Source organism: Asterias rubens, chromosome 7 (genome assembly GCF_902459465.1).
Source record: "Asterias rubens chromosome 7, eAstRub1.3, whole genome shotgun sequence".
In the NCBI taxonomy this organism is placed as follows: Eukaryota; Metazoa; Echinodermata; class Asteroidea; order Forcipulatida; family Asteriidae; genus Asterias; species Asterias rubens.
Window position 1 is genome coordinate 18,950,400 of NC_047068.1, and position 25,863 is coordinate 18,976,262.

General features: G+C 37.3%; 2 protein-coding genes across 2 annotated transcripts; both read right to left on the bottom strand.

Annotated features, from left to right (window-relative positions):
* Positions 1-2,568: 2,568 nt before the first annotated feature.
* Positions 2,569-8,385, bottom strand: LOC117293028 (splicing factor 3A subunit 2-like). Its single transcript, XM_033775235.1, has 5 exons — positions 8,212-8,385; positions 6,689-6,784; positions 5,571-5,738; positions 4,836-4,917; positions 2,569-3,974 (listed from the first exon to the last, which is right to left on the bottom strand). The coding sequence occupies exons 1-5, from the start codon at positions 8,269-8,271 to the stop codon at positions 3,691-3,693; spliced, it is 690 nt and encodes a 229-aa protein (XP_033631126.1). The 5' UTR covers positions 8,272-8,385; the 3' UTR covers positions 2,569-3,690.
* A 4,772-nt stretch (positions 8,386-13,157) lies between these two features.
* Positions 13,158-25,791, bottom strand: LOC117292262 (mitochondrial dicarboxylate carrier-like). The gene is made up of 10 exons (XM_033774255.1): positions 25,666-25,791; positions 22,417-22,891; positions 21,494-21,613; positions 20,267-20,387; positions 18,256-18,346; positions 16,899-16,942; positions 16,454-16,524; positions 15,522-15,614; positions 14,724-14,804; positions 13,158-13,515 (listed from the first exon to the last, which is right to left on the bottom strand). Exons 2-10 carry the CDS (start codon positions 22,516-22,518, stop codon positions 13,345-13,347), a joined length of 894 nt encoding a protein of 297 aa, XP_033630146.1. The 5' UTR covers positions 22,519-22,891; positions 25,666-25,791; the 3' UTR covers positions 13,158-13,344.
* Positions 25,792-25,863: the final 72 nt, after the last annotated feature.

Below are 25,863 nucleotides of genomic sequence, written 5' to 3' on the forward strand. Positions count from 1 at the left end.
CCCGTTGGCCAATAATTATTGCCACGAATAGCGCCCTCTTGTGGACTAACCTCCGTAATTAGCTGGGGTGCTGATAAAGAACCGCGATCTCAGACTTGAAATCAAGTCTACCGCGACCTGGGCCTGCAGATTTGTTCTCACAAAATGATAGTACCGATATTGATATTATATTAAATTTTGCAATTTGTGTAAGTCATTATGGTACCTTAACGTCTGAATGGAAACATTATTTTCTGATTCCAGAAAAGAACACCTCGGTGGAATGCCATTTAGTTTTTGTAGAATTGAAACTCATGCAGTATTTGAAATTTCATTGGTTGTCGAAAGTCAAGTTTCTTGGAATGTAAAAAGAAACACTTTGCAGAGACAAAAATGTATTTTTCAGCATATAAATGTGATAGCAGGCTTACACTAAAATTCAAATTGGGTATTATTTTGTTGTTACTGTCCTATAAATTATGGACAAATAATGTAGTTTTCCCCCAGCATTTTCAGGACAATTTGAGGGTGAATAAAACAAAACCATAAATAAATCAAATAGTTTTAAAAATCTTTCAGTCGAAATATCCATTACAATAATAGTTGCACACTTTTTGGATTGATTTAATATTACAAATTGTTTTAACATCAGATTGAAAAACTGGTCATGTGACCGACAACAAGTTGTCCTCCTGAGTGTGTTGTTTTGCCATACAATAAATTTGAACATATTAAAACAGCTTTCAAAGGTTACTAAGACATCAAAACTCTTTATAAGGCCGTGTCCGAAACGACGACTTCGGCTACAGCTACGTCTAGATCAGCGCGTCTACCAGTGTTGAAGAATAGGCAGACGCGCGCGGTCTAGCCGTAGCTGTAGCCGAAGTCGCCGTTTCGGACACGGCCTAAGAACAGGAATCTACAAATGGTTCTAGGGTGTAATCAAAGCAACACTTCTTTATTTCATAAATTGATCACACTTTTAACTTAAAACAAATTTCACTTGTACTTTACACGGTTTACAATAGAAAATAGTACTGATAAGATTTCAATGAAATTTGTAGATTTAACAGCTTGTAATTTTCATACAAAATTTAACTCTCTCTCAAATTTGGCATAAAATATGTATCAGAAACTTTACAACCACCAAAAAGAAATTGTCAAAAGTATAATTCTATTTCAATACAAAACGAGAACATCTTGAAATCCAATAAGGATTTACAAAATAAAAAACTTTACCAGAGTTGCTTAAGTAGAATATTTTGCTTGATAACTTTCTGCTAAGCAAAAAGTGGCAGGTAGCCAGACACATGATATGCGACCCTTCAAGCGCAAAACAGCCCAACCCGCAAAATGCCAAGTACAGGGATAAGGCTGTTTTGCCATAGAAACGGGACAAAGAATAAAAGAGGCTAAGACAGGACATGTTATATTCAAAACCATACTTAGTATGCCTTTGATACTTTGAAATAGAAAAAATGTGCCTTCAAACTACACAGAAATTATCACAATTTCCAAGCTGGGCTGTTTTACCATGGAAGGGCGCATGTTAATGTATATTTTGGCTTGTAACCTGTTTTTGGTGAACTAATTTGTGCCAATACATGTATACTTTTTGTGCATAAGCAGCTCTATGAAATTGGGCCCTGCAGGACTCTGGTGATAGTGGTTGGCAAATCAAAGTGAGACAAAACTGTCTGTCATTTAGATGCCCGTTTTGAAATAAAGTCAAATTTAAAAACCCCATTTAAAGGATTCGGGTACTTTTTCAAAATGTCCACAGATTTACATTAAACTTACAGGGTTTGAAGATAATGATAGTGGAAAGCTTCCCTTCAAATATTACTAACTGAGGTTCTGTAGTTTTTGAGAAATGAGTAAAACAAATCACAAAATAATTTTCGTCTCAAAAGGATGAAAATTATTTTCGCATGTAAAATCCCATTAACCAGTTATGATATTATACCATAACCATAGCATAATACATTTTTACATGCTAAAACTGAGACGAAAATTATTTGTTTTCTCGCTTCTCAAAAACTGCAGCACCTCAGTAAGTAAAATTTTAAGCGAAGCTTTCTACTATCATAATCTTCAAACTGTGTAAGTTTAATGTAAATCTGTGGACATTGTGTTTTGGGTTAGGAAAAAGTACATGGACCCTTTAAAGATCCTGCCTAATGATTTGTTCCACAATATCACAAACAGCTAGTACTATTGCTCTCTTCATGGTTGTTTGGTGTTAATGTAGTATAGTCAACTATAATGGCAGCTTTATACTCTACAATCTTTGGGAAAATTAAATTTTAGACCCTTATTTCAGATACACATAATTCTAAACCTATCAACAGAGATTTACTATACACTTAGAAAGTTTTCCATTAAAACTGGAATTTTTGCCCAGTTTGAGCTATTGATACTCAAAAATATTTTCAACTCTCTATTTAAGAGAGAAAAAAAAGTCTTTCAAAATGATTAGGAGTGGATGAAATCAGGCCTGGAATGTCATCTTTGAACATGTTGAAAGGGCAAGACCATTTTCATTTTGCAAAGGCACTTGCATTAGAGAATCTTAAAGTCAATGGGAAACTTTTGAAGGGACACCAAGGCAGAGACCTGGGGCAATGGAGGCCATGGTCTCCGTGGCAGACGTGTAATTCCAGGTCTGTGAAGTAGAACATGATATTTAATCATTAAATTTGTTGTAACTGTGTAGTAAGAATGTATTGAGTAACAATATTTGGTTGTCGGCCTCTAAAAGTGTGTGAGTGTTTTTACCCATTGACTTTGAGAAATTTTAACAATAGGGTTTTTGGTTGTGTGACAGACCGAGGATGAACTTGGTTTATAATCTTGAAATAAACAATAATACAAACATATTAGACCTTCCAGTATGTATCAACCATGCTAACAAATATAATATAAAAGAATGATTTGAGTTGCTTAACAAAAACAGGAAAAGCTCTTTTGAGGCATGGTGGTATAACCTTCCCCCCCCCCCTCATTATTGTGTCTTCATGGCGTGCTTGGACTATCAGGAATTCTTTATAGGAAAGTAGTGAGTTAAGGTATTGGAACATTGGGGGGAGGGACCCTCTGCCCCAATATCAGGCAAGGTATACTTTGAGTTGTTTTATTACCAAGGTGTGTTGGGTTTTTTTTTTGGGTCAGCTTGAATAAGTGATTAAAGCCCGGTTCATACTTCCTGCGAATGCGAATCGAAGCGAATGTTGATGTTACGAAATTCGCAACGAATTTTCGCAGCTGTTCAACTCCGCTCAACCATCCTGCGAAAGGATAGTTCTGACGTCAAATTCACGTCAAACTTGCTTTGCATTCATATTCGCCGGAAGTATGAACCAGGCTTGACAAGACCAGGGCCAATTTCAGGGCTCTGCTTTCAGTAAGCTTAGAACCAGAGCTTTTTGAGGCAGGGAAATTTGTGCTTTTGTCAAGCATTTTCTCAGGTTAGCAGGGAATGTTTGCTGGTACTCTTCGCTTTACACAGCTAGGCATTCTTCGCTTACACAGCTAGTGCAGAAATTTGGCGCTTGCACAGTAAGCGGAGAATGGTGAGAATGGCGAGCGCAGAATTTGGTGGTAAGCAGAGCCATGAAATTGGGCCCAGGTATCTTTAACTTTCACAGATGTTTGGACTGAAGGTACTCATCAGAATGAACACTATACCTTCCACGTCGCCTGTTCAAGGGTTTACTTGTAAGGGTTGGGGTAAGTAGGTCCTTGTGCTGCATATGGTGAAGCAGTAGGGTAACCAGTGGGTGCTGCTGGGTAGCCAGTAGATGCTGCTGGGTAGCCAGTAGATGCTGCTGGGTAGCCAGTAGATGCTGCTGGGTAACCAGTGGGTGCTGCTGGGTAACCAGTGGGTGCTGCTGGGTATCCACTGGGTGCGGCTGGGTATCCACTGGGTGCGGCTGGGTATCCAGAAGGTGCAGGGTGATAACCTGCGGGTGCTGCTGGGTATCCAGTAGCTACAGCTGTACAAACGTCAAAAAGATATAACAATAATTAGTAACCAAGCTTTCTTCAGCATACTGATTATCATCATCAAGTGGATTTACATGTGACAGCAAAAAAGCTTGGTAACCTTGGGTGCTGTATGCTGGGTTACCCGGTGCCGCTTGGTTACCATTGGGTGCTGCTAGGTAACCAATGGGTGCAGTGGGTATTCATTATAAGCCAGGGTAAACCTCTACTCTAGTTTGAAAGTTTCCTGTATCTGTATCTTGTACCATACAATCACCAATAGGGTTGTCCATTGTGTGGTCAGGATCAGGGTGTGGGGCAGTTCAATATTTGGGTTGGCCACTGAAACAAAAGCTTTCTTCAACGTCTTGGTGCTGTGTGCAGAGCGAATGTCAGGATGAAATCATTTACATTCAGGTGTAGTCTTGGGGTAAAGTGAATGATGATAACAATCTTTGTTTGTAGTGATGAATTTGTTAAGAAAGGGTCCGGATTGACAGGTTAAAACATGGCTAAATGAAGATATTTATTTGGTATTGGATGTTGTTTGGTGTAATACTGTGTGTCTCTTTGTAAAGTGTCATCAGTCTGAGTGTTGTCCTACAGCCTCATGTCTTCTCATGTCTTCACTCAACAATGTTTTAGGTCGTGTTCTTTCCTATTAATATACAACATGGTTTATAAATATTCATTCTGGATTTACCCCTACACGGATACGTGTTAGCACTGTATAATGCTTTCCCGAGTTCAGTGAAAAAACTCACAGGCATATTACTTGGGTGGGATTTGAACCCAAGACCTTTGCAATTCTAGGGCAGTGACAAACCATGGTTTATCAAAATAAGCATGAGATTTGACAGATTCGCACTTACCCTGATAAGCAGGCGGGGGTCCAGTTGGAGGCGGAGCTACAGTACCAGTCGGATAGTGCAATGGAGGAGTGGCAGGAACATGCTGTTTTGTTGTTGAAATAAGTAACCGAAAAAATTAATGATTTTCACAGGTTTCTTTTTGAGACAAATCAAGTAGCTTATGACAGGCCTTGAATTTTGTCCTTGAAGGACATGGCAATTTCCCTCCCGTTAGGGGCACTTCTCTGAGGAAAATGTTAATTTGTAATAGAACTTTGCAAAGGGAATCACAACCAAGAGCACAGGGCACCACGGCAATTGCAATGGTTTTTTTTAGGCGTGTATGATCCTCAGGAGGTCACTTCTAATTACTAATTGGACATCATGGTCACTGAACCTTGGTCTTGAACTGGTCTTGAAGACCTTTTTATTGCAACGTCACAGCCAAGTATTTGCCAACTGAGGTTTGAAAACTATGGAAAAACGTAAATGCAAAAAAACCCAGATAGCTACTGCTTGTAACAGTTGCCCCCGAGGGTGTACACAACCCATAGAATCCCGTCACAGCGTGCCACAATTGTTTTGTTATACCTTGGTAACATCATGTTTCCTCTTCTTGAAGTTCTGTTGTCATCTTCAAACATTATTAAGACGGATTACATGTATGCATAGTTTAATAGGTGAGGAACAGTTGTTCAAATAAGAAACGGTTCTTCACAGTTCCCTCGAACCTACGGCAAATATAATTGTACTTACATGATGTACATTGTGTACAACCACGGTGCTTGGTGAATGATGAGGATAGTGTGGAGTAGGGTGACAGTGAGGGGCAGGGTGGTGGTGTTGATGACCTCTAGCATGGTGGAGGGCGTCCGCTCTAAACCGTTCATGCTCTGCTTTGTGGTGGGCAGAATTGGCTTTCATCTGAGTAAAAACAAATAGTAAATAATATGAGTAAGATAAATCAATAAATAAATGCCAAGCTACTACACCCGTAACCTTTAAGGGTTTTGATATCTTTTGTAGATCAAGTTTTTGGCCATGACATGAATCCCCTACTCCCTGTTAATGAAGATGCTAGTGATACAATTTACCTGCAGTAAGTTCAGCCTCATTAGTCTTAAGGTTTTTTAGAACAAAAAAGTGAAAATCACAGAGCAATGTTTTCAGGATAGTCATGTTTTTATGTTGTTTGAGCGTGCCCCTCCCCCCCCCCCATTTGACACAAGTATGGAACTCAATGTTCCAAGGCATCTTGTATCAGAGCTGCCAAACTTTGCATCTTGCAATCAGGGATATTTCAGTCAACAATCAAGGAGTTTTTGTTCAACAATCAGGGAGATATTTAGAGGGACCTTCTTTGAAATAGGGCAAAAAGTTTCCATAATCAGGGAGAATTTCACATCTGTTCATCAGAACGTCGCATGGAAGGATTGGTTTTTTTTCAGGAAACTTTCTGCTAAATCCGTCTGCACATCAAATTACTGAGTATGTAAGTTTGATTTATCTGTAATTCAACCAATATGTAATGTTTGAAACGCAACCTCAGGCTATATGTACAGCAAGCTTGAAACACCCTTCACTTGTTCCTTAACAAGGCATTGTGCCAGACATCATTTAAATCTTACTCTCAAATGACTTAAATCCCTTTGTCATGAAAATACTGTTGTTTTTCTTTGTCGCATCTGATTGTAGATGTAGTTATTGCCACGAAAGCTCATGCACATATTTTTTAATTACTATTTAGTTATTAAAGTGTCGTTAGTCATTAAAGTGATAGTTTATTTTCCCCTTTGTCATGTCGATGGTTGTTTTGAGAAATCTAATGAGTAATTTTAACCAACCAAGTTATATTTGTTGGTCTTACGATTTACCTCAAGATTTGCAGCCCTTCCATAGTTACCATGAAGGGCTTGGTTCATGGCCTTGTTATGCAGACGAGCCTCATGCACTTCAGCTTTAGCTTCTCGCTGGACAAGAAAAAATGAAACATAGGACATAATTATAATAATAATGTGACATTGTGGCTGAGTGGTTTAGTTCCGGTGTCTAAGGCCGTGTCCGAATTGGCGACTTTGGCTACAGCTACGGCTAGATCAGCGCGTCTGTCAGTGTTGAAGAATAGCAGACGCACGCGCCCTAGCCGTAGCTGTAGCCGAAGGCGCCAATTTGGACACGGCCTAAGTTAATACACTCTCAAGGCGGGTGTAGGTTCGAATCCCAGTAATTTATACTAAACATTAAGACCATGTTTTTACGCTTGTCCCCCCCCCCTACTTCTAGAAACTATAAGGCTCCCCCGTGAGCCTTATAGGGGTCTAATATTTTGGACCTCCATAACGCTATACGTTTTTAAAATCGGCGTTGATAGATGAAAGTTTTACGACTAGAAGTACCCCCCCCCCACCCCCGAATTGGTAAATGGCCTAGGTACCTTTAAATGAGGGCAGAGGTGGTTTTCGTGATCAAATAGGCTAGGCCTACAATAACATTACTATAATTTGGTGCGCTACTGCATGTGCTGTAGTCATAGTAGAGCAAGGAACAGTCCTTGTTGTTTGTTTGTTTGTTTAGATGATCTTCCCATCAAGGGAACTCGGCAAACTCCCACAAGGGGATATAAACACCAAGCTGGCAACAGCCAATCTCTCTCATAATACAAACATTGGTTTAATTTAACGTGTATGATTATGAATTGGACAAATCAAGAAATTGTGATTCAGTAACTACACGACAATATTTATTCTAGTCATTGTGAAAATCAGCGGTTAGCTGGGGGGGATTCAAACTCACAACCTTGTGATGCAAGTCACCCCTCCAGTCTAACCACTTGACCATGGACAAAAGCTTGGTGGTCAACTGGTCATGTTGGTATTTCATTAACAAAAAGTATTGTTATTAAATGTATTAACCGGCATATAATGAAACAAAACAAAAAAGGTGTCATGGCAAAGGCAACAATAAAGAGTCAACTAAAAAATAAAAATGACAAAGGAACAGAAGGACGAAAATGCGATAGAGGGCCAGCAGCACAACAAAGAAAAAGTTGAACCTAATTTTTAACGGCGGTAGAATTTATTAGTATTGGGCCATCCATATATTATTAACTGTGACCGGAACTCGGAAGGCCTTTGTTTCTAATGAATGCAGTGGCTATACAGAAAAAAATGCTTTATTCAATTTCATGCCCTCCTTCTTCTTGCATTGCAAGCAATAAATTATTATGCATTTGGCCATGTTTGTTGTCAGTAGTCTGTCATGTCATACAGCCTAGTGGTAGTGCTGGCCTGCGTGTATGATGGATATGGATATCTGGGGCGGACATGGCGGAGGCCGGAGAGGACATTCATTTCATTTTCAATTCAACTTCTACCAATTTATTCCTTTAAATTCATACCTTTAAAGCCCTGTTCTCCTGTCTTGCCAAATTACCACCACATCCATGATGACCGTACATGCTTTCAACTTAATCACGAAATTAACGGGTAAAATGTAGCTCGTTTCCTTGATGAGTAGCAAAATCAACACTGCTATCGCTTTAGCATGCATGCATATCCATGCGCGTACACTTACGTTTTTATGGACGTATGGGGGGGTTTCCGATGACGTGTGGTGCTAAAAATAAATGTCAATACGCCGTGAGTTTGACGTCATACTATGTATACGGCATAACGGAGTCTCCAAAGAGGAAAACAAAACAGTGTACGAGTGACTGTGTATCTTTCGAAATAGATCTATCCCCACATTTTTTTTAACAATTATGAGAAAATAGAATATGTGATGTTTTTTTCTTTGTCATGCCATATTTTGATTGAAAAACTTTTCCAGTTATGGTTCGTGCAAATTCCTCCAGGGTGCAATTATGATTTAAATTATGCACAGACACTAACACGAAAAGAAAGGAAAAAAGCAGAATGAACTGGACCCCCCCCCCCCCCACCATCAAAACAGGCTGGGACCTTTAAGTAGCTTAAAGCTCCGGAGGACAAGTATTGATGAATACCCAAATCGTCCTCATCACAGTTTATGAAAATGAAAGCACTCTATCAAGATACATCAACAATGAACAGGACATCAAACTCATAAACCAAACTTTTTTTCTAAAATCAAAACACACTAATACTCTCAACTGTTACTTAATATTTTATTTTATTTCAAATCAAAGCTGATTGGATCCCATTTTCAGATAGCAGCACAAAATAATGTCTAATTTATAGAAATAGAAAACATACATTATTGGGATACTTTATTGACAATATTTATATCAATAACGTATTTCAGGTATGATCAAGCAAATTAAAAAATAGCAAATTAATATTTACACAAGAAAATTAAAGAGTACTTTTTGTTTGATAAGAATGACATAAATTCTAGATTTTGTGAGGTACGCAGAAGTACAATGTAGGCCCTACAACATTGGATTCGCTTGTAGTTGTTGTCGATGCGAAATGTTTTCTACTTTCATCCACCCACCCTCTTAAAAAGAAACTATCCCTTAAATTATAGTCTTCTAAGAAAAAATGCCTTCCAGCAAGCTGTGCGTTAATGAAGTATGAAAATATAACCAAAAACACCCTTTTCAGAATTGTTTTCTTAATAAATGTAATAGGCCTACCGTTAATTTACAAACAACCAGTTGTACCGATTTGATGTCTCTTTTTTTCAAGGCACTGTTCGTAGTGCCATTAAAATATTACCAAATGGTACCTTCCCTTTAAACATAGGGAATTTTCGACTTCAAGGTTTAGCTTTGGCTCCAGCTTGGGTACCGTCTATTTGAAGTCCATGAAAGTATATGGAGCCTGCAACCAGAGCAACAGCTAAAGCTGTGATTTCACAAGGGCCTTTAGAGGAGTTGTCTACTCTTTACTTTTCCAGAACTTTATACAAGTACATGTACTAAAAGGCAGTAATAATAAACAATTGTTGAGTTACACAATCAGCCCATCAACATGGGTGGTAAATAACAAAATTACAACTTTTAAATTTAAGAATCATGATTTGCATTGGCTTTTTCCTCCCCGGTCCTTAATTTGGGAGGGGCCGATTTGCTAATTAGAGATAAACATTTGCGTCGAACTGAAGTGTAAAAACACCTAAAAATAATTTCTAAATAAAAATTACTCTCATAAAACAAAGTAGGAAGTAACTATTACCAGTAAATGCTGCTCATCTTCAGGAGAATACTAACATAAATACTGTTTGATACAATAAAAGCTCTTGTCTACAGACCAAACTCTTTTCCCAACAGAGGTTTATACATTGTACATATACATGGTTGTACCAACAATCTTTCTTGGAATAGGTACTTTCTTTTATCCATCCACACTATGCAATTGCAAAGCTTCAACCACTATAAATCACCTATAAAAAGTTTTCTTAAAAGGGACTGGATATGTTTGGTAATTACCTCTAAACTTGCATAAATAGCATAAATACTAACTTGGTAACAGAGAGCTGTTGATAGCATAGAGATTGTGAGAATTGATTCTTTTTGAGAAAGAGGTAATTTCTCACTTTTTTGATGGCGTCTGAAGAAAGCACTTATATGTGCCACAAGGGTGTCTTTTCTTCATTATTTTCTTGCAACTTTGATGGCCAATTGATACCAAATATTCACAGATTTGTTATTTTGTGCATGTGTTATGATACACCAAGTGAGAATACTGGTCTTTGACAATTACCAAACGTGTCCGGTGCCTTTAACAGTTATGTGGTGTTCAAGATTTGCCACAACAAAGCATGTAGTCTTTTAAAGTAACAGAGGTGTAAACTTAACTAACAGATGATCCCAGAAAAGTAAAATGTTTCCAAAAATGATCTATGAACTTGCTGCAAAATTCAAGATAATTATGAAAATTATGATGGTTTATGAATAACCATTGATCTACAACCAAGTGTTTGCAGACTCCATTTTGGAAAACAAAACCTGATCCTAAACCAACTAAAATTTAACGAGTTAAAAAGTAAAGCAAAAAATGGCAGAGTGTAAATTAACGTGTATTTTTTTAATCACTTGAATTGTATCCTTATATTTATTGTTTAATGCAGCACATCTAACACAGGGAATACCAGAAATACTTTATTCTTGTAATGGCAACATATTTTTTGGTACAAATTCACTTATACAAAGTAGACTAGTCGGATGTTGCATTTCGTTTGAAATCCCCACATATATTCCATCAAAAGTGTATCTTTCCCTTATTACTTGATTCATTTGTTATTAAAGGCAGTGGACACTATTGGAAATAACTCAAAATAATTTTTAGCATAAAAACCTACTTGGTAACAAGCAATGGAGAGCTGTTTATAGTATAAAACATTTCATGAAACGGCTCCCTCTGAGGTAACGTCGATTTCGCGAAAGAAGTAATTTTCCACGAATTTGATTTCAAGACCTCAGATTTAGATTTTGAGGTCTTGAAATAAAGCATCTGATAGCACACAACTTCGTGTAAACAAGGGTGTTTTTTCTTTCATTATTATCTTGCAACTTCAACGACCAATTGAGCTCAAACTTTCACAGTTTTGTTATTTTATGCATATGTTGAGATACACCAGGTAGAAGACTGGTCTCTGTTGACACTACTGGTCTTTGACAATTACCACTAGTGTTTAGTGTATTCAAACATCACTCATTATTTGTCAGCAAAACTTAATTGAAAGTGATATGTTCTGGCTTGGAAGTTTCAAAACCAAGTGCAGTTTGGCAGAATTCAAACACCAAATGATGCACATGTCCACTACAATTCACTACATTGGTACATATTCAATGTAGAGTACATATACACAATATATAATAAAATACAAGAACTCTATTCTGTAGGTTTCAAAAAATAATATACTCAATATTATAACTACTTGTGTAAATGCTGCATAAGACCAGCGTATAAACCTTTACTTCATGTAATGCTTTGTAAGTTAATATTATAATGGTAAATCACTTTTTACGTTCATTTGGGAACTCATTATTTTTAGTTGTTGTTCTTGCAAGAATGGGAAATCATACCTTTAAAATACCACCACTGCAAAGTTTGTCCAATTAGGTCAAAAACACAAATCAAATATCTACTCTTATGAATAAAATAATCATGCAATGAATGAAATATTTATTCAATAAATCAATATTTATTCAGTGAATGAAAGATTCATTCCATGAAACAAATATTCATTCCAAACATCAGATTCATTCATTGAATCAAATATTCACTCCATGAATTAAATATTCATTCCATGAATTAAATATTCATTTCATAACTCAAATATTCATGGAATAAATTAAATATATATTCCATGAATTAAGTATTTAAGGAATGAATCAAATATTTTTTTCATGAATGAAATATTTATTCCATAAATCAAATATTTATTCAATGAATGAATTATTTATTCCATGAATCAAATATTCATTCCATGAATCAAATATTCATTCCATGAATCAAATATTCATTCCATGAATCAATTATTTATTCCATGAATCAAATATTCATTTCATGAGTCAAATATTCATTTCATGAATCAAATATTCATTCCATGAATCAAATATTCATTCCATGAATCAAATATTCATTCCATGAATCAAATATTCATTCCTTTAATCAAATATTCATTCAATGATTTGAACATTTATACCATAAATGAAATCTACATTCCATAAATGAAATATACATTCCATGAATTAAATTAAATATTCACTCAACAAATCAAATATCCATGGAATGAATGAAATATTCATGTGACATTCCACAAATCCAATCTCTTCCATCAATCAAACATCAAAATAAGTATTTCTGTCCATTTTATTACCGACATAATAATACCAAGTTAAATTGTTCTACTCATGGACATTATTCAAAGACCACATGCAAAGATAAATTGTGCAACTCCAGAAATGGGATCATCACTAAATAAAACACATCTCTCTGCAATTCTTCAAAAACAGTTTTGCGTTATACTAGTTTCTATAAACCGGTATCGCTCAACTGTATAATGGGTACATGCAGGCACATGGGATTAAAGCACATTGGTTCAAACACATGCAGATTCCCGCTAGCTACCTAAGTAGTAAAACTCTTCCTGTTCAAAGGGACTTTACTTCTGTACTCACACTGACTCAATTAGAAGTCAGGGTCGTAAAACTCATACTCATTCTTTCAAAATTTACCCAGTCAGTTTCCCTTGTGGTTTCCCTGGCTGCCACTTCCCAGGTTGTATCTTTATTTTGGTGGGATCCCTGGCTGCACGGCATTTATGATTGTACGACTTCAGACTGGCTCCCCCGAACAAAGATATTGACAAAAATAGGGAGACTGCCAGCATAGGGCTAGATAGCTCAGTTGGTAGAGTGCCGACACAATAATCCGGAGGTCGTTGGTTCGAGTCCCACTAAAGTAAATTTTTCTTTGTTCAACCCCAAACTCATTCTTTCATGTAGCTTTTTTGATCGAAGTATCTGCTTCCTTGTGGCTAATTGACCAGCTAGTATAAAAACAAACACCATACCCCGATATGGGTTGATTTATACACAATACTACCTTTTATTCTTATCGTAACTTTCAAACCCAAATTTCATACGGAGTTGTTCAAAGAACATGAAGGTGAGGATAGTCTGTGGTGCGAGACGAACGAAAGCCGGAACAAACCCTTTGTAGAACCCTAGAGGGCCAACTTTGGCAGTCTGCCAGACACAGTCCAAAATGTTCTGTGGGGAAATCACAAAAGGGCAACAAATTCAATTCAATTCATACTCACATTCATTTCCATACTTCATAAAAACAGTACAAAGCCATAACAATAATTTATGAAGACGTAACCAATAAATAAAGCTCTTTTACAATGCAGAGAATATATCTATAATAACCAGAGGCATCATCTAGAAGCCGAGGCTTGTGGTGAGATGCCTGCAGCAGATTTCATGAAACGCAAGGATCAATCCTAACTCGAGTTAGGACGTCCTAACTTAGGATGGGTTTAATGCGTCCTACATATTTGGATATGGAACTGAACTTGTCCTAAGTCCTAAGATTAATCCTAAGTTAGGAAGAGTTTGGTGAAATCAACGGCTGAGGAAAGACAAACAAACCATAAACAGGAACAAAAAAGTACGGACAGACAAAGAACAAAGACAGAAATGATGAAGGTAACAATTCATTTACATTAGAAGTCTGAGTGATGATCCCCAGTTTGCTTGAACTACAAATCACAGTGAAAACCTAGAATTCACAGTCTTGGTATACCATGATAGTCAGTGACAGGTTTTGGCTGTGATTATGTTTCTTTTAATACCTTCCTAGGCTGGTTCATACAGTCAATCAGTCATTGTTAGTGCATGACAGTTTATAGGTGCGTTTGATTAGCTTCCCTGTGTGTGCTGAGGATCTATACTTGTGGTAGCCACGAAATGAGGCTAACGGTGTGTTTGCTTGTCACTCTGGGAAAATTAAGGTCAAAGGTTGTTGTGTATAACGTCGTCTTTGTACACAGACAGCTCCATCGTCTACTGAGTTGGAGTGTCCAAGTCTGTGACGACACAATTTAATTACTTTGCGCAGAGTCACCAACTGTTTGATATTCAGGAAATACAATTCCTTTCTAATGGCCATAATTGTTTTATAGACAATTTATCTGTGTATTAATTTATACAAAGTACTTGATATGCCTGCGCCGGACACTATGTCATTACACCTGGGCATCCACCAGAAACCCGCTCGCGAGCTGGGTCTGTGGTGGCTGACACCAGGGCAGACATGAGTATCGCATGATGGCTAATCAAACGCTCTCATGTAAGTTTTACTTGGATGTGTATCTAACCGAACGCACCCATAGATAGTTCTTACAATGCTGGCTTATACAGACAATCATAGTCATTTTAAGTCAGTGACAGTTATTGACAGTGGTTACAATGCTTACCTTATACTGGCCTGCTGGTGCGTTCATCAGCCTTGTCTTTAATACATCCATGGGCTGGGTCATACCAGTTGCACAAAAACCCTGTTGAGAGTTATGAGAAGATGAGATAAGAAAGTGCGAAGCAAAATACTTTTATATAGGATTTGAGGTTGTGGTAACACCATGTGTGTATAGCACTTGCCAGGTAGAGTTTTGTTCTTAGAGAACTGTCTTGTCTTCATTCTACTACCACGGAGTAGATTTATCGGACTTATCAGTTCTGAAAAGCACTGTCCAGCTTTTTTAACTACTACCCGGGCGGAAAGTATAAAAAGTTGCCAGGGACTACTATTTTAGCTTTACGGATCGTAATTAACTGCACTACCGTGGATTCAGTTTTTAAATTGGTCTCTAAAATACTTTTATACTACAAACCCCTTGACCGTGTGCAGGCTTTTCATTTAGTGTAGCATTTAACCCTTTTAAGGCAATAACGGCCACAAGCCGCTTGTACCAAATTGCCCAAAGTGGCTGCAAACAGCTGCAAGATTTAACCTACATCCACTTACACAAAGAGGTCAAAGTAATGGTCATGTCAAAACATGAAACTTTCCAATCTTTCCTTCATTAACATAGCATGCAAGTTTCTAAAATTGAAACAAATTTTCAGAAATGAATGGTCTCTAAAGGGTAATGATGCAAGAGAAAGGGTTCTATTTGCAACCCTATAATAAAATACCACTATTGATGAATAAAACCCAACTTGTTTTCCGGATAAATTTGTAGTTTCTTCTTATAGATGATTGCATGAATACTCACCGCCATGAAGCTTGAAGTAAAATGAGTAAACATGTTGTCCGAGAACATCCCTGTGCTTATTAGAATCTGCTTGAACTGATCGTACAGCGACAGCTGTGAAACAAACAAGACACACAAAATATTAACATCTATTTTAACTATGCTGTCTGGGTTTTATTTTACATTTCTGGCATTGGTCGAAAGTTGGTAAAATTTGATGTCCTGCATGGAATACAGTATGCTGTAGAATACAGTATGACAAAATATTAATGACTATTTTAACTATGCTGTCTGGGTTTTATTTTTCATTTCTGGCATTGATCGAAAGACGGCAAAATTTGATGTCCTGCATGGAATACAGTATGCTGCAGAATACAGTATGACACAAACTATGGCACAGAATAACAACAATGTACAACACAAAATACTGTAAACACTACATCATTGGCCTGAACCTCTGACGTCACACTCCAAGGCTTGTGAACGTTCCCAGATACCAGTCTGACTGGATGTTTCCAGATGTACCTTTGACCATTTTTTAACACTACATGTACTTCTACTTCTACTTCGGTACTTGGCGTAGTCCTTCAGTCAGGATGTAAACGCCAAGGATACATGATGTACATGATGTACATAACATTATGCAGATGCTGCATGCAGACGATCCAAAGTACAAGCTGACATCATCATCATCTCGGACTAATCATAACACAGAGATATGGGGGTGCTTACATTCAGCATATTTATCCAATGAAATCATTGTGTCCAATGAAATCATTGATCCTGTGTCACCAGTACCTGGCTTCATCATTGCGGACAAAAACACTGGCGACCAGTAATAGATTAGTGCCAGTCTCTCTCCTATGAATACAGATTGGACCAGTATATTACATCTTCTGCGAATTTAAAGTACCATCACTTTATTCTGCTTTTTAAAATAAGTTTTATATTACCTGTCCGACAGTCATGAAGACTGCTCTAATGATAGCCATCGAGGCTCCGTTATAAAGACTTCGGAATCCCTCTGGTATACATGAAAAACAAAGACAAAACATGAAATATGCATAGTTCAGTGGGGCTCAAAATGTACACTGGACCACAGGCCCAAAATCCAACTCATAGTCACAGGGAAAAAGTAAAGTAGGAAAACAAAAAACTTGTGTACATTTGCAAAAGATAGCTTACGTAATTCAAAACCATCGTCAGACACTAAGATGGTTGACTGTGTACATGTACTGTGTAGATGCATTCACTACATTTTATCATATTGCAGGCTGGCATAGTTTATCTATCATTCAAAACTATGGTGGATGATATTGAAAGGTCGGACAGTAGGAGGGTTGACTGTGGACTGTGTTAAGAGGAGAGAAAAACTGAAGTCATGACCCTACTACTTACCATGTTTATACACTTTCCACAGGCCATCAAATGCATGCTTGTAACTACAAGTAAATACAAGAACAGACACACATTAAATGCATGCAGTGATTGAAAATGGTGAGCAGACATTCTACAATAATATCAGTGTGCTGTTAAACCAAAGTGCAAGAGAGAGTACATTGACTAACAGTCGATTCATCCCAAAGGCCAAAGAATAACCTCATAGACAATAAAAGCTTGCAGAATTAATGTAATATATAATTCCACTTGCATTGAAAAAACAGCTTTAGGCAAAGCAGCCTAAAAAGTATTTCAACTTTTAAGACTTGCTGAAAGACAAATAACAAGATTTTTAGTTATCATAATAATAATATTTTTAGTCTGAAACCAAAGTCATTATGGACGGATGGAAAGGGGGTTTTGCCCCTGTGTTTCTACAAAGCGCACCACATCACCTTGTAAACCCTTACAAAAAACATGTACTGGGTCTTCAAAACTTAACCTGTCTTGTACATTAGTAACAAGCGATATGGGATGGCCATAGATAAAGCGCTATATAGTTTTTCAGAAATTTGTCTACATGTACCCTTCTACATAAACTAGACTAGCCACTGCCAACAAAGCATCTAAATATTGAACCTTCAAAGTTCTGATAAAATGTTAACAAAACAAAGTGTAAAAAGACAAGGTTTAGTTTAGTTTTAGAAACAGGTTGACCAGGTGATATTCATCAAAGAGGCTTTCGGAAATGGATTGTTGACCCTGATATTCAATAACTGTGAAGTGGTACCAGTACAAATAACAATGCTAGGTTGGGCAATGATTTGTGGACAAATATAAATTACAATACACGTACAAAACATGACAATAATTCAGCAAGGTGCACAAATAATAAAGCCCACTGTGTCTCAAATAAAAAAATATTTTGCCAGCAACAAGAAAAAAATTTAATTTAAATACAGCTTAGCTTACTATCATAATCTGATTCTTTGGTAAAGTCAGAAAGTAGTTAAACTTACAATTTTACACATTGGCCAATGCAATGTCCGTTTTATGTATCAATTTTTACCCTCCCTTTGAAACTGAACAATTTTGCTTCAAAAGACGAATTTTGATGTCTGTCTCGCACATCATTGTGATGAACATGGCTAGTCCAAAAAATAAGTTTACTTTTGTTGGTCAAACTTTTTTACTACGGTCAGATGTACGTTAGATTTGTTGACAAATGCTGCACAAATATATTTTGTGAATTGCTTTGGGGTGCCTGTGATGACATACATGACATACAGCTAAATGCTTACCTAAGAATTTGTGATTGAACATTTATTTGGCTTATTTTAAAAAACAAACAAATAGATGAAACTGTATACATTACTTTCTCTGTTTATCTGGAGAGACTTTGATATCATTCTGCATTCTTACATTGATCATATCTGCAGGGGCACCCACTAACCCACCACAGGCACCTGTAGAGAAAAACAGAAAATCACTACTGGTAAACAAGACTAACTAACAGGGAGGCAGAAACATTGAACAAACACATGTAACAAAATATTACGGTCAAGCTCATTGCATTTCTAAATAAACTACAAGTCAAGTCAAAAGATAACATTTATGAATACAAATTTACTGCAAATTTGTGATAGCAGACTTCTGAAAAATAATAATTAATAATTAATAAATCATATTTCCAAAAGATGAAAATAAAACGTAATTGCAATTAGTTTTATCCAGGGTCTGAATTTTGTGATCAAGTGTTTCAAGTCATCAAAGTTCATTTGATGGTTTTAAAATTCAACCAAAGTATCAAAATGAATTTCCCTTTAAACACTGCTCTCATGTGATGATAAGACAATTTTGGGCCAACGAAACAAATACTACCAAGAGTTGTTTATTGTATCAAACAGTACTGAGCACATTTAAATGGCAAGGAATTTAGGGCCACAAACTTGTGATTCCAAGTGTCTAGTTGGAACTCTTGTTCATGAACACTGTAGACATGGTAGATGGTTTTGCAATTTAAACAAAAGTATCAAAGTGCAGTGCACTATGCTAATTGGTTTGATAACTTTGTCTGTTGACTAAGAAGATTGTAAACATGGTTTTCATCAGTGCAATCTGGAATTATCTGGTCTCATCTGGATTTTCCTACTAATGTAGGATGAGGTTGTGAATTCGTGAAACGCAGACTGTTTCAACACTGTCTGAATAAAGCTTAAAACATGAACGTGTACCTTTGATTTTGTTAAACAATTTGATCGTTCTAATCCTACATACATTTAGAAGTATACAATAAAAATAACCGGTGAAAAATTATTCTCAAAAGATGGTAGCCTTTTTGAGATAGCACAACAACAACGGAGCAGTTTAGTCCAGGCAGGAAGAATAATCCGTAAATGGGGAAAATTATTGGTTTTTCTTGTTGTTTGTGATATCTCTACAGTCATCAAAAAGTTTTTGTATTTAGCAAACTTTTTTTTATAAAAAAAGAAGAAGAAACAACCGGAAATCTTCAGCCTAACTTCTTTTCAACAATGTAAGGTTTTTATCACAATTTTCAGAAATGGGATTTCAAGCACTGCATTGAACAAGACATGGTTGAAAGTTACTGCTGCAATTTTGAGTATTCAATGACAAAAATATCTTCCTAGGAAATTGTAATGGTAATCCACAATGTGAGTCAGTAAGGGTCGGTAAGTGAGTGAACTCTGATCCACTGTGTTATTTGAGCACTTGACGTAACTACAAATCAATCAAATTACATGAATCTGAAGTGATGGGTAAACTTAGTTTGACCCTGGCCCCCAAAAGAAACTATGAATGTTTGTTTTTGTTGTAGTATTTGGAGTTAGTACTTAACTCTGCGAACTTTAAACCACTGAATACTAGTTCGTTGATGAAAGCACAACTTTTAGTTAGCCCAAAACATATATGCTTTAAATACCTGAATACAGTTACCAGCCAATCCAAAATATCTCATGTACATTTTTATAGTACTGAAAACCCTCATACTCTCACAAAATGGTAACAAAAAAACCCTCATATTTCCAGTAACATTGCCAGTGAAATGTGACTATCCATTTGAAACCATAGTTGGTGATATTGTATGGTCAGACAATAGGGGGGTTGACTGTGTACTGTAGATTGTATTTACCACTTGATATCATATTGCATAAAACCATAGTGGGTGATATTTAGACAGTAGGAGGGTTGACTGTGTACTGTACCACGTGATATCATACTGCATAACACCATAGTGGGTGATATTTAACGGTCAGACAGTAGGAGGGTTGACTGTGTACTGAAGATGCATTCACCATATGATATCATTTTGCACAATAACCATAATTCAAGCAAGGTTCCCAATGTATGTTTTGTTTACATACCTGATCCTGCAGCAAGTAGAGCCTTCTTATAAAATGGAAGAGGTTTATGGGTAGGATCATCGGCCATCAACCGATCCTTCAAACCTTCATACAACGCAAATCTTGTTAACGAGTAACTCATCTAACGGGGGAAACAAGAATTATTAGTTACGACTGCCTCAAGGATATAGAATATTAAGTTTATTCAGTGTGTTCGCGAAAACTGTAGAAAAACTCCACATGCATACTGAATCCTCAGTCGTGACACTTGTGTCTTTAAGCAAGACACTTAACCATTGATTCGTTCATCGGATAGGACGTAAAGCCGTTGGTCTCATGTGTTGTGTAATGCATGTAAAAGAACCCAGTGCCATTATCGAAAAAAGAAGAGATTTGCCCCGGTGTTCCTGGATGTGGCTGCTAAATGCGCCGTAGTACCTTATAAGGTGCTACATAATTGGGTCTCAGAATTCGTCACTGCAATAACCTATCTTTCTGAAATGTGTTGATGACTCACAATCAACTATTTGAAACTATACCTTGATAAGTGGTGTATTCAAGGTGGGCAGTGCTAGGTGGGCCTGCCCAGAACTCAAGCACATTGAGCAAAATACATTAATGACACCCTGCATTAATTCAAACTATTGTCCACTGTGCATTTTTCTAAGACACAGGTAATGATAAGGATTATCAAATGTCAAAGAGAAAGAACGTAGTCAAAATTCCACTCAACTTGTTGCATGGGCCCATAACATGAACAGTTTTGAAACCTGACGTCATGCCTGAAGCTTGCACTTCAACAATGATGGCCACATATAAAAACAAGAATAATGTTGTGGATTCACTCGAACTTAGAGGACTTAAAAAAAATAGCCTACCATGAAAATTGGTCTAGCTACCTTGACCTGATCAACCAGCATTAGTGACACAATCAATGATTTCAAATCTAGGCACTACGCTTCACACCATGGCGTTACAGAACAGTTAAGTCCAGTTTAATTTGTAATCATGCAAAGATTCAAATCCTACCATTTAAAATAAAGGACAGTCAGGTCTGTATGCTTCGTTTTTGAAAGGGCAAGAGACACCAAGGCATTTTCTCCTTGGTCAAGGGCACCCTTTGACGGAATTATAAAATGGTTAACTTCTACATTTTAAGGGCACCAAGGCAATGAACAGGGGCATGGAGGCAATCGCCTTTGATGCCTTTGTGAAATATCAGGCCTGGACAACCATTAATGAACATACCTGTCTACATATGGAAGCACTAAGTCCATTGTACAGCGCTAGGACACCTTTATTGCGTACAATGAAAACGGCCATCCCTGATGCCCGATACTTCACTTGCTGCTGTGTCTGCAGATGAACCTATCATAAGAAAAAGTAGATTTAGTTTATTTAGCTCTTCACCCCTTCACATCCTCTAACACCTGCTCCCTTGAGTTTGAAACCCCAACACTATCAGCAGCCAAGTTGGGGGAGGGGAACTGGGGGAGGGGAACTGGGGGAGGGGAACTGGGGGAGGGGAACTGGGGGAGGGGAACTGGGGGAGGGGAACTGGGGGAGGGGAACTGGGGGAGGGGAACTGGGGGAGGGGAACTGGGGAAGGGGAACTGGGGGAGAAGCACTGGGGGGCCATGAACCCCAACAGGACCCTTGCTTGGAAGGCTCATGAGCCCTCACAAAAGATAGCAAAGGTATTATTATTATTTTTTATTATTATTTCATTTTAATAAAACCACAAATCAAGGCCCAAGGGCCAAATTGCATGTGACTGTACAGATAAATATATTAAAAGTATGGAGTAGATCAACTTTTTTTAGCTGATGATTCTAATTTCTGAGCAAAATATAATGAGTTGTGCTAATTTTTTGAAATGGTACAAATACAGAATCAGTTCAGTAAATGCATCTCTGTTATTACTTTAATGGAAATATTAATCTTGGCAGCTTTCTCCCTCCACAGTGGTCCGCTGGCCAAATGATAGTTAAACCACCAAAATATTAGTCAAAATTCTCTCCTAGGGATCTGGTTGCCCATATGAAGGTCTGTTTTAAAAAGCTTGTAAATTCAATATTTTTGTTGTACAGCAGCGACATTAGCGCCGCTTGCTGTGGATACCCGCACTTTATCATCCAGTTATCATCTACTAATATAATATAAAACCTTACCTTAATAAGGTCTAATGGATGGGTGAAGCAAGCGGCTCCAGCGGAGGCTAAGCCGCCAAAATACCATCGAGGATGCAGCTGAGTGCGATCAATGACAGACATCCTGATGCTATGTGTGTTTCACTCTCCTTCAAATTCCACACTTAAATAGAACCTGCAACAAGTGTTTTGTCCTTTGGTTTCAACATTAACAGGGAATATTTCAGAGTCCACACTTTAATATTGTGAATATACCCTGTGCAGCTTCCATTTCTTGGATGTGTGGTGTGATACGTGCCGCTAAAGGATGAGACAATGACACAATAGGGTTGTGTCTAATCAGTTTTTTTAAAGCTGATTATAGGAGGTCGATATTGAGATTGTGGCTATCAGGTCCAAGGTACTCTTCATACACTCTTGGTTTATCAGTTTGCTGTTTGGACTAATACTTTGGTAGGCCCAATATTCCAATCTTGCTCTGAACAAACAAACAAATCTGTGAATAAAACAAAGTTAAGAAACAATCATATCTTTCTACTGTGACCATACTAAAAGTTTAAAACAAACAAGGATTAATTTTGTTGTCTTATGACCGCACTTGTTCACCAGTGCTTTCTCAGTCTCATGGTGTTAATACCACACTATTTAAATTTGACTAATTGTTTTTTAAATTACAACATTAAGGTACAAATTTTTAATTTGATTTGAATTTCTTTACCAAGGTGGCAGTCTGAATAAAAAATGTAAACAGTGATAATTGAATCAACAAGCTGATGTTTAAATTTTAATATTAATAATAATATTGATATGAGGGTTAAAAAATAAAAATCTCCACAAATATTAGAAAATGAAATAAGTAGTCTAGTGCTGGGCGAATAGTGAAATTTTGGTATTCGGATACCGCTGGCCAACTATCCGAAATTAACCGGATATTTGAATAGTTTTTCGCTGCTAGAGGGCGCTATTTAAAAGTAAATAAATAATAAATACTTTTTTTTTTTTTTTGGCCGCTAGAAGGCGCTGTTCGTTTGTGGATGAGATCTTATGGGCAGATTGATATTAGTTTTAGACAGTGTCACTCGGTTCATTCATAAAAATAACCGGATCTAATTTAAAGATGGCGATTTGCTGTTTCTTTTGATCGTGATTGACTCTACATAAAGGAAAAATTTCATAATCTTTGAATAAATTACGTCAGAAATGTCATTGTTTTAACTCTTCACGGAGGTGAGCATAGTTAAATCCTTAATTTATGCTGTTTTATGCTGTCTTAATAGAAGTTTCATAAGGATTCAGACAAAATATTCCTATCAGTTGTCACCCGACGTCCGCGGATATTTGGATATTAAAGAATAATTATGCGGATATCCCGTTAAGAAAAAAAAGGCATTCGCAGTTACGGATAGGAAAACCTATTCGCCATTAACCGGATATTCAAATAATTCGTCCAGGCCTAGAAATAAGGCACATGGCTTCTTTAAGCCTCTGTATTTTTTTTCAGAATGCTCAGCAAAATATTCAGTCACATGATTTGATCATCATGAATTGTGAATTGAAATAGTGTTTTATGAAACTTTTTCAGTGGGCAAATATTTTTATATGGCCTCAACATTATGACATTTTTTTGTACCTTGTAGAAATGCCTAAAATACCAAACCTTTTGCATTTACCAAGTGCAAATAACCAGTGGAGCCTTACGTGTTTCTAAGTTTTGGTCAACAAGGGAGAGGAGAGTCTTTGCTTGGCAAATAAAACCACACAATTTTTATTTAGGGACTGTTTACATCGCGCACAGAGAGGTAAAAGATTTGCCACGATTTTAGGGACACCTCGAAAACAGGACCTCCTACGATATAGTTTTGCAGGATGTTCACCACAGGATCTTGTTGCGATAACGTAACCCTCCTGCCGACGGCGTAGCCGGAGGGTTACGAGTCACTCCCATTCGATGCAGGGCGAATAATTTTAGTCAACTGATTTGCTAATTTTTTACCACTTTAAAAAATAATGACACAAATTCTATGAACACGCACTTAATCCTCAATGTCTAATGAATAACATTCAAAAACACAATTGAGAAAATATTTTGAAAAAAAGGACAAAAACTTACCAGATTCCGGGAGCGAAACAGTCACAATTTTCCCAGGTTCTATTTTTGAACCTGTCGCTGTTTACCATGCGCTGACCCCAAGCGCTGAACCCAACCGCAGGTACCAGCCAATTAAATTGACTACCTGCCGACCGAGCCGCAGCCGAGTTTGACTAAACCATTCTGTAAAAGGGGTGTTACAAGGGGTGCTGCAGTGCGTTAAGTGAGTGAACAGCGGGCATAGTAAACGGACAGCGCACACGCACTGTCGCGCTGCCTTATAACACCCCTTTTACAGAATGGTTTAGTCCAACAGCAATGAACATCGGGAAGTCACAAAATGGCGAAGCGACAGGTTCAAAATAGAACCTGGGAAATTTGTGACTGTTTCGCTCCGGGATCTGGTAAGTTATTGTACTTTATTTCAAAATACTTTCTCAATGTTGTTTTGAATGTTATTCATTAGATATTGAGGATTAAGGTCGTGTTCATGGAATTTAGGGCCTATGTCATGATTTTCGAAAGGGGTAAAAATTGAGCAAATCTGTTGACTAGCTGTCGAAATTGTACGTGTTTGACCATTTCGCCCTGCATCGAATGGGAGTGACTCGTAACCCTCCGGCTCCGCCGTCGGCAGGAGGGTTACGTTATCGCAACTACACAGGATATATGGAAATATATATAAGTACTAGCCCTTCTGCTCTACATCACGTTTGACTTTGCTACTTCCATTGCATTCAGTACTTTTGCAGTAAGTTTTGTGTGAATATGGATGGGTGTTTTAGAAGGCCTTATTTAGCCTTCTTCATTATGCAGTGCCCGAATCTACAGGTAAACAGGTAAACAGAAACGGAAAGGTCTTCAAATTCAACTTCTCAAATCAGCCTCAGGCACAAATTTAAGAAAATCTTAGTCAAATTTAATTTTGTTTTGCATTGTAAAAACCTTAATTATAGGACGTCAGTCGGTGTAGTAGTGGCTACGGGAAATACGATACATACGAGCGAGGCTACCATTGGCTACGGGGAGTACGTGATGATTTGATTGATTGAAACATTGACATGATTGAAAGCAACACCAGCCGCCCCCAAAGTTTGATTTAAAATATCCAGCTTATAATTAATAACATTATTATTAACTGATTTCGTTTTTTTAAAGATTTACTAAATACGATAACTTACCTTCATGGTGAGTGTTCAATCAAACAAAACGACCGTTTGGGTGGAAACCTGGATCCTAGATCTGCAGATAAGATCATCCTGCCACCATCATAAATAACACTGACCTCAAAACGTGCCTCGCTGGCAGGTCAGAGTTCAGGAAGTAAATAAACAACATAAAGAAACGTGGTTGGAAGAGGGCGCTATATAAACAAACAA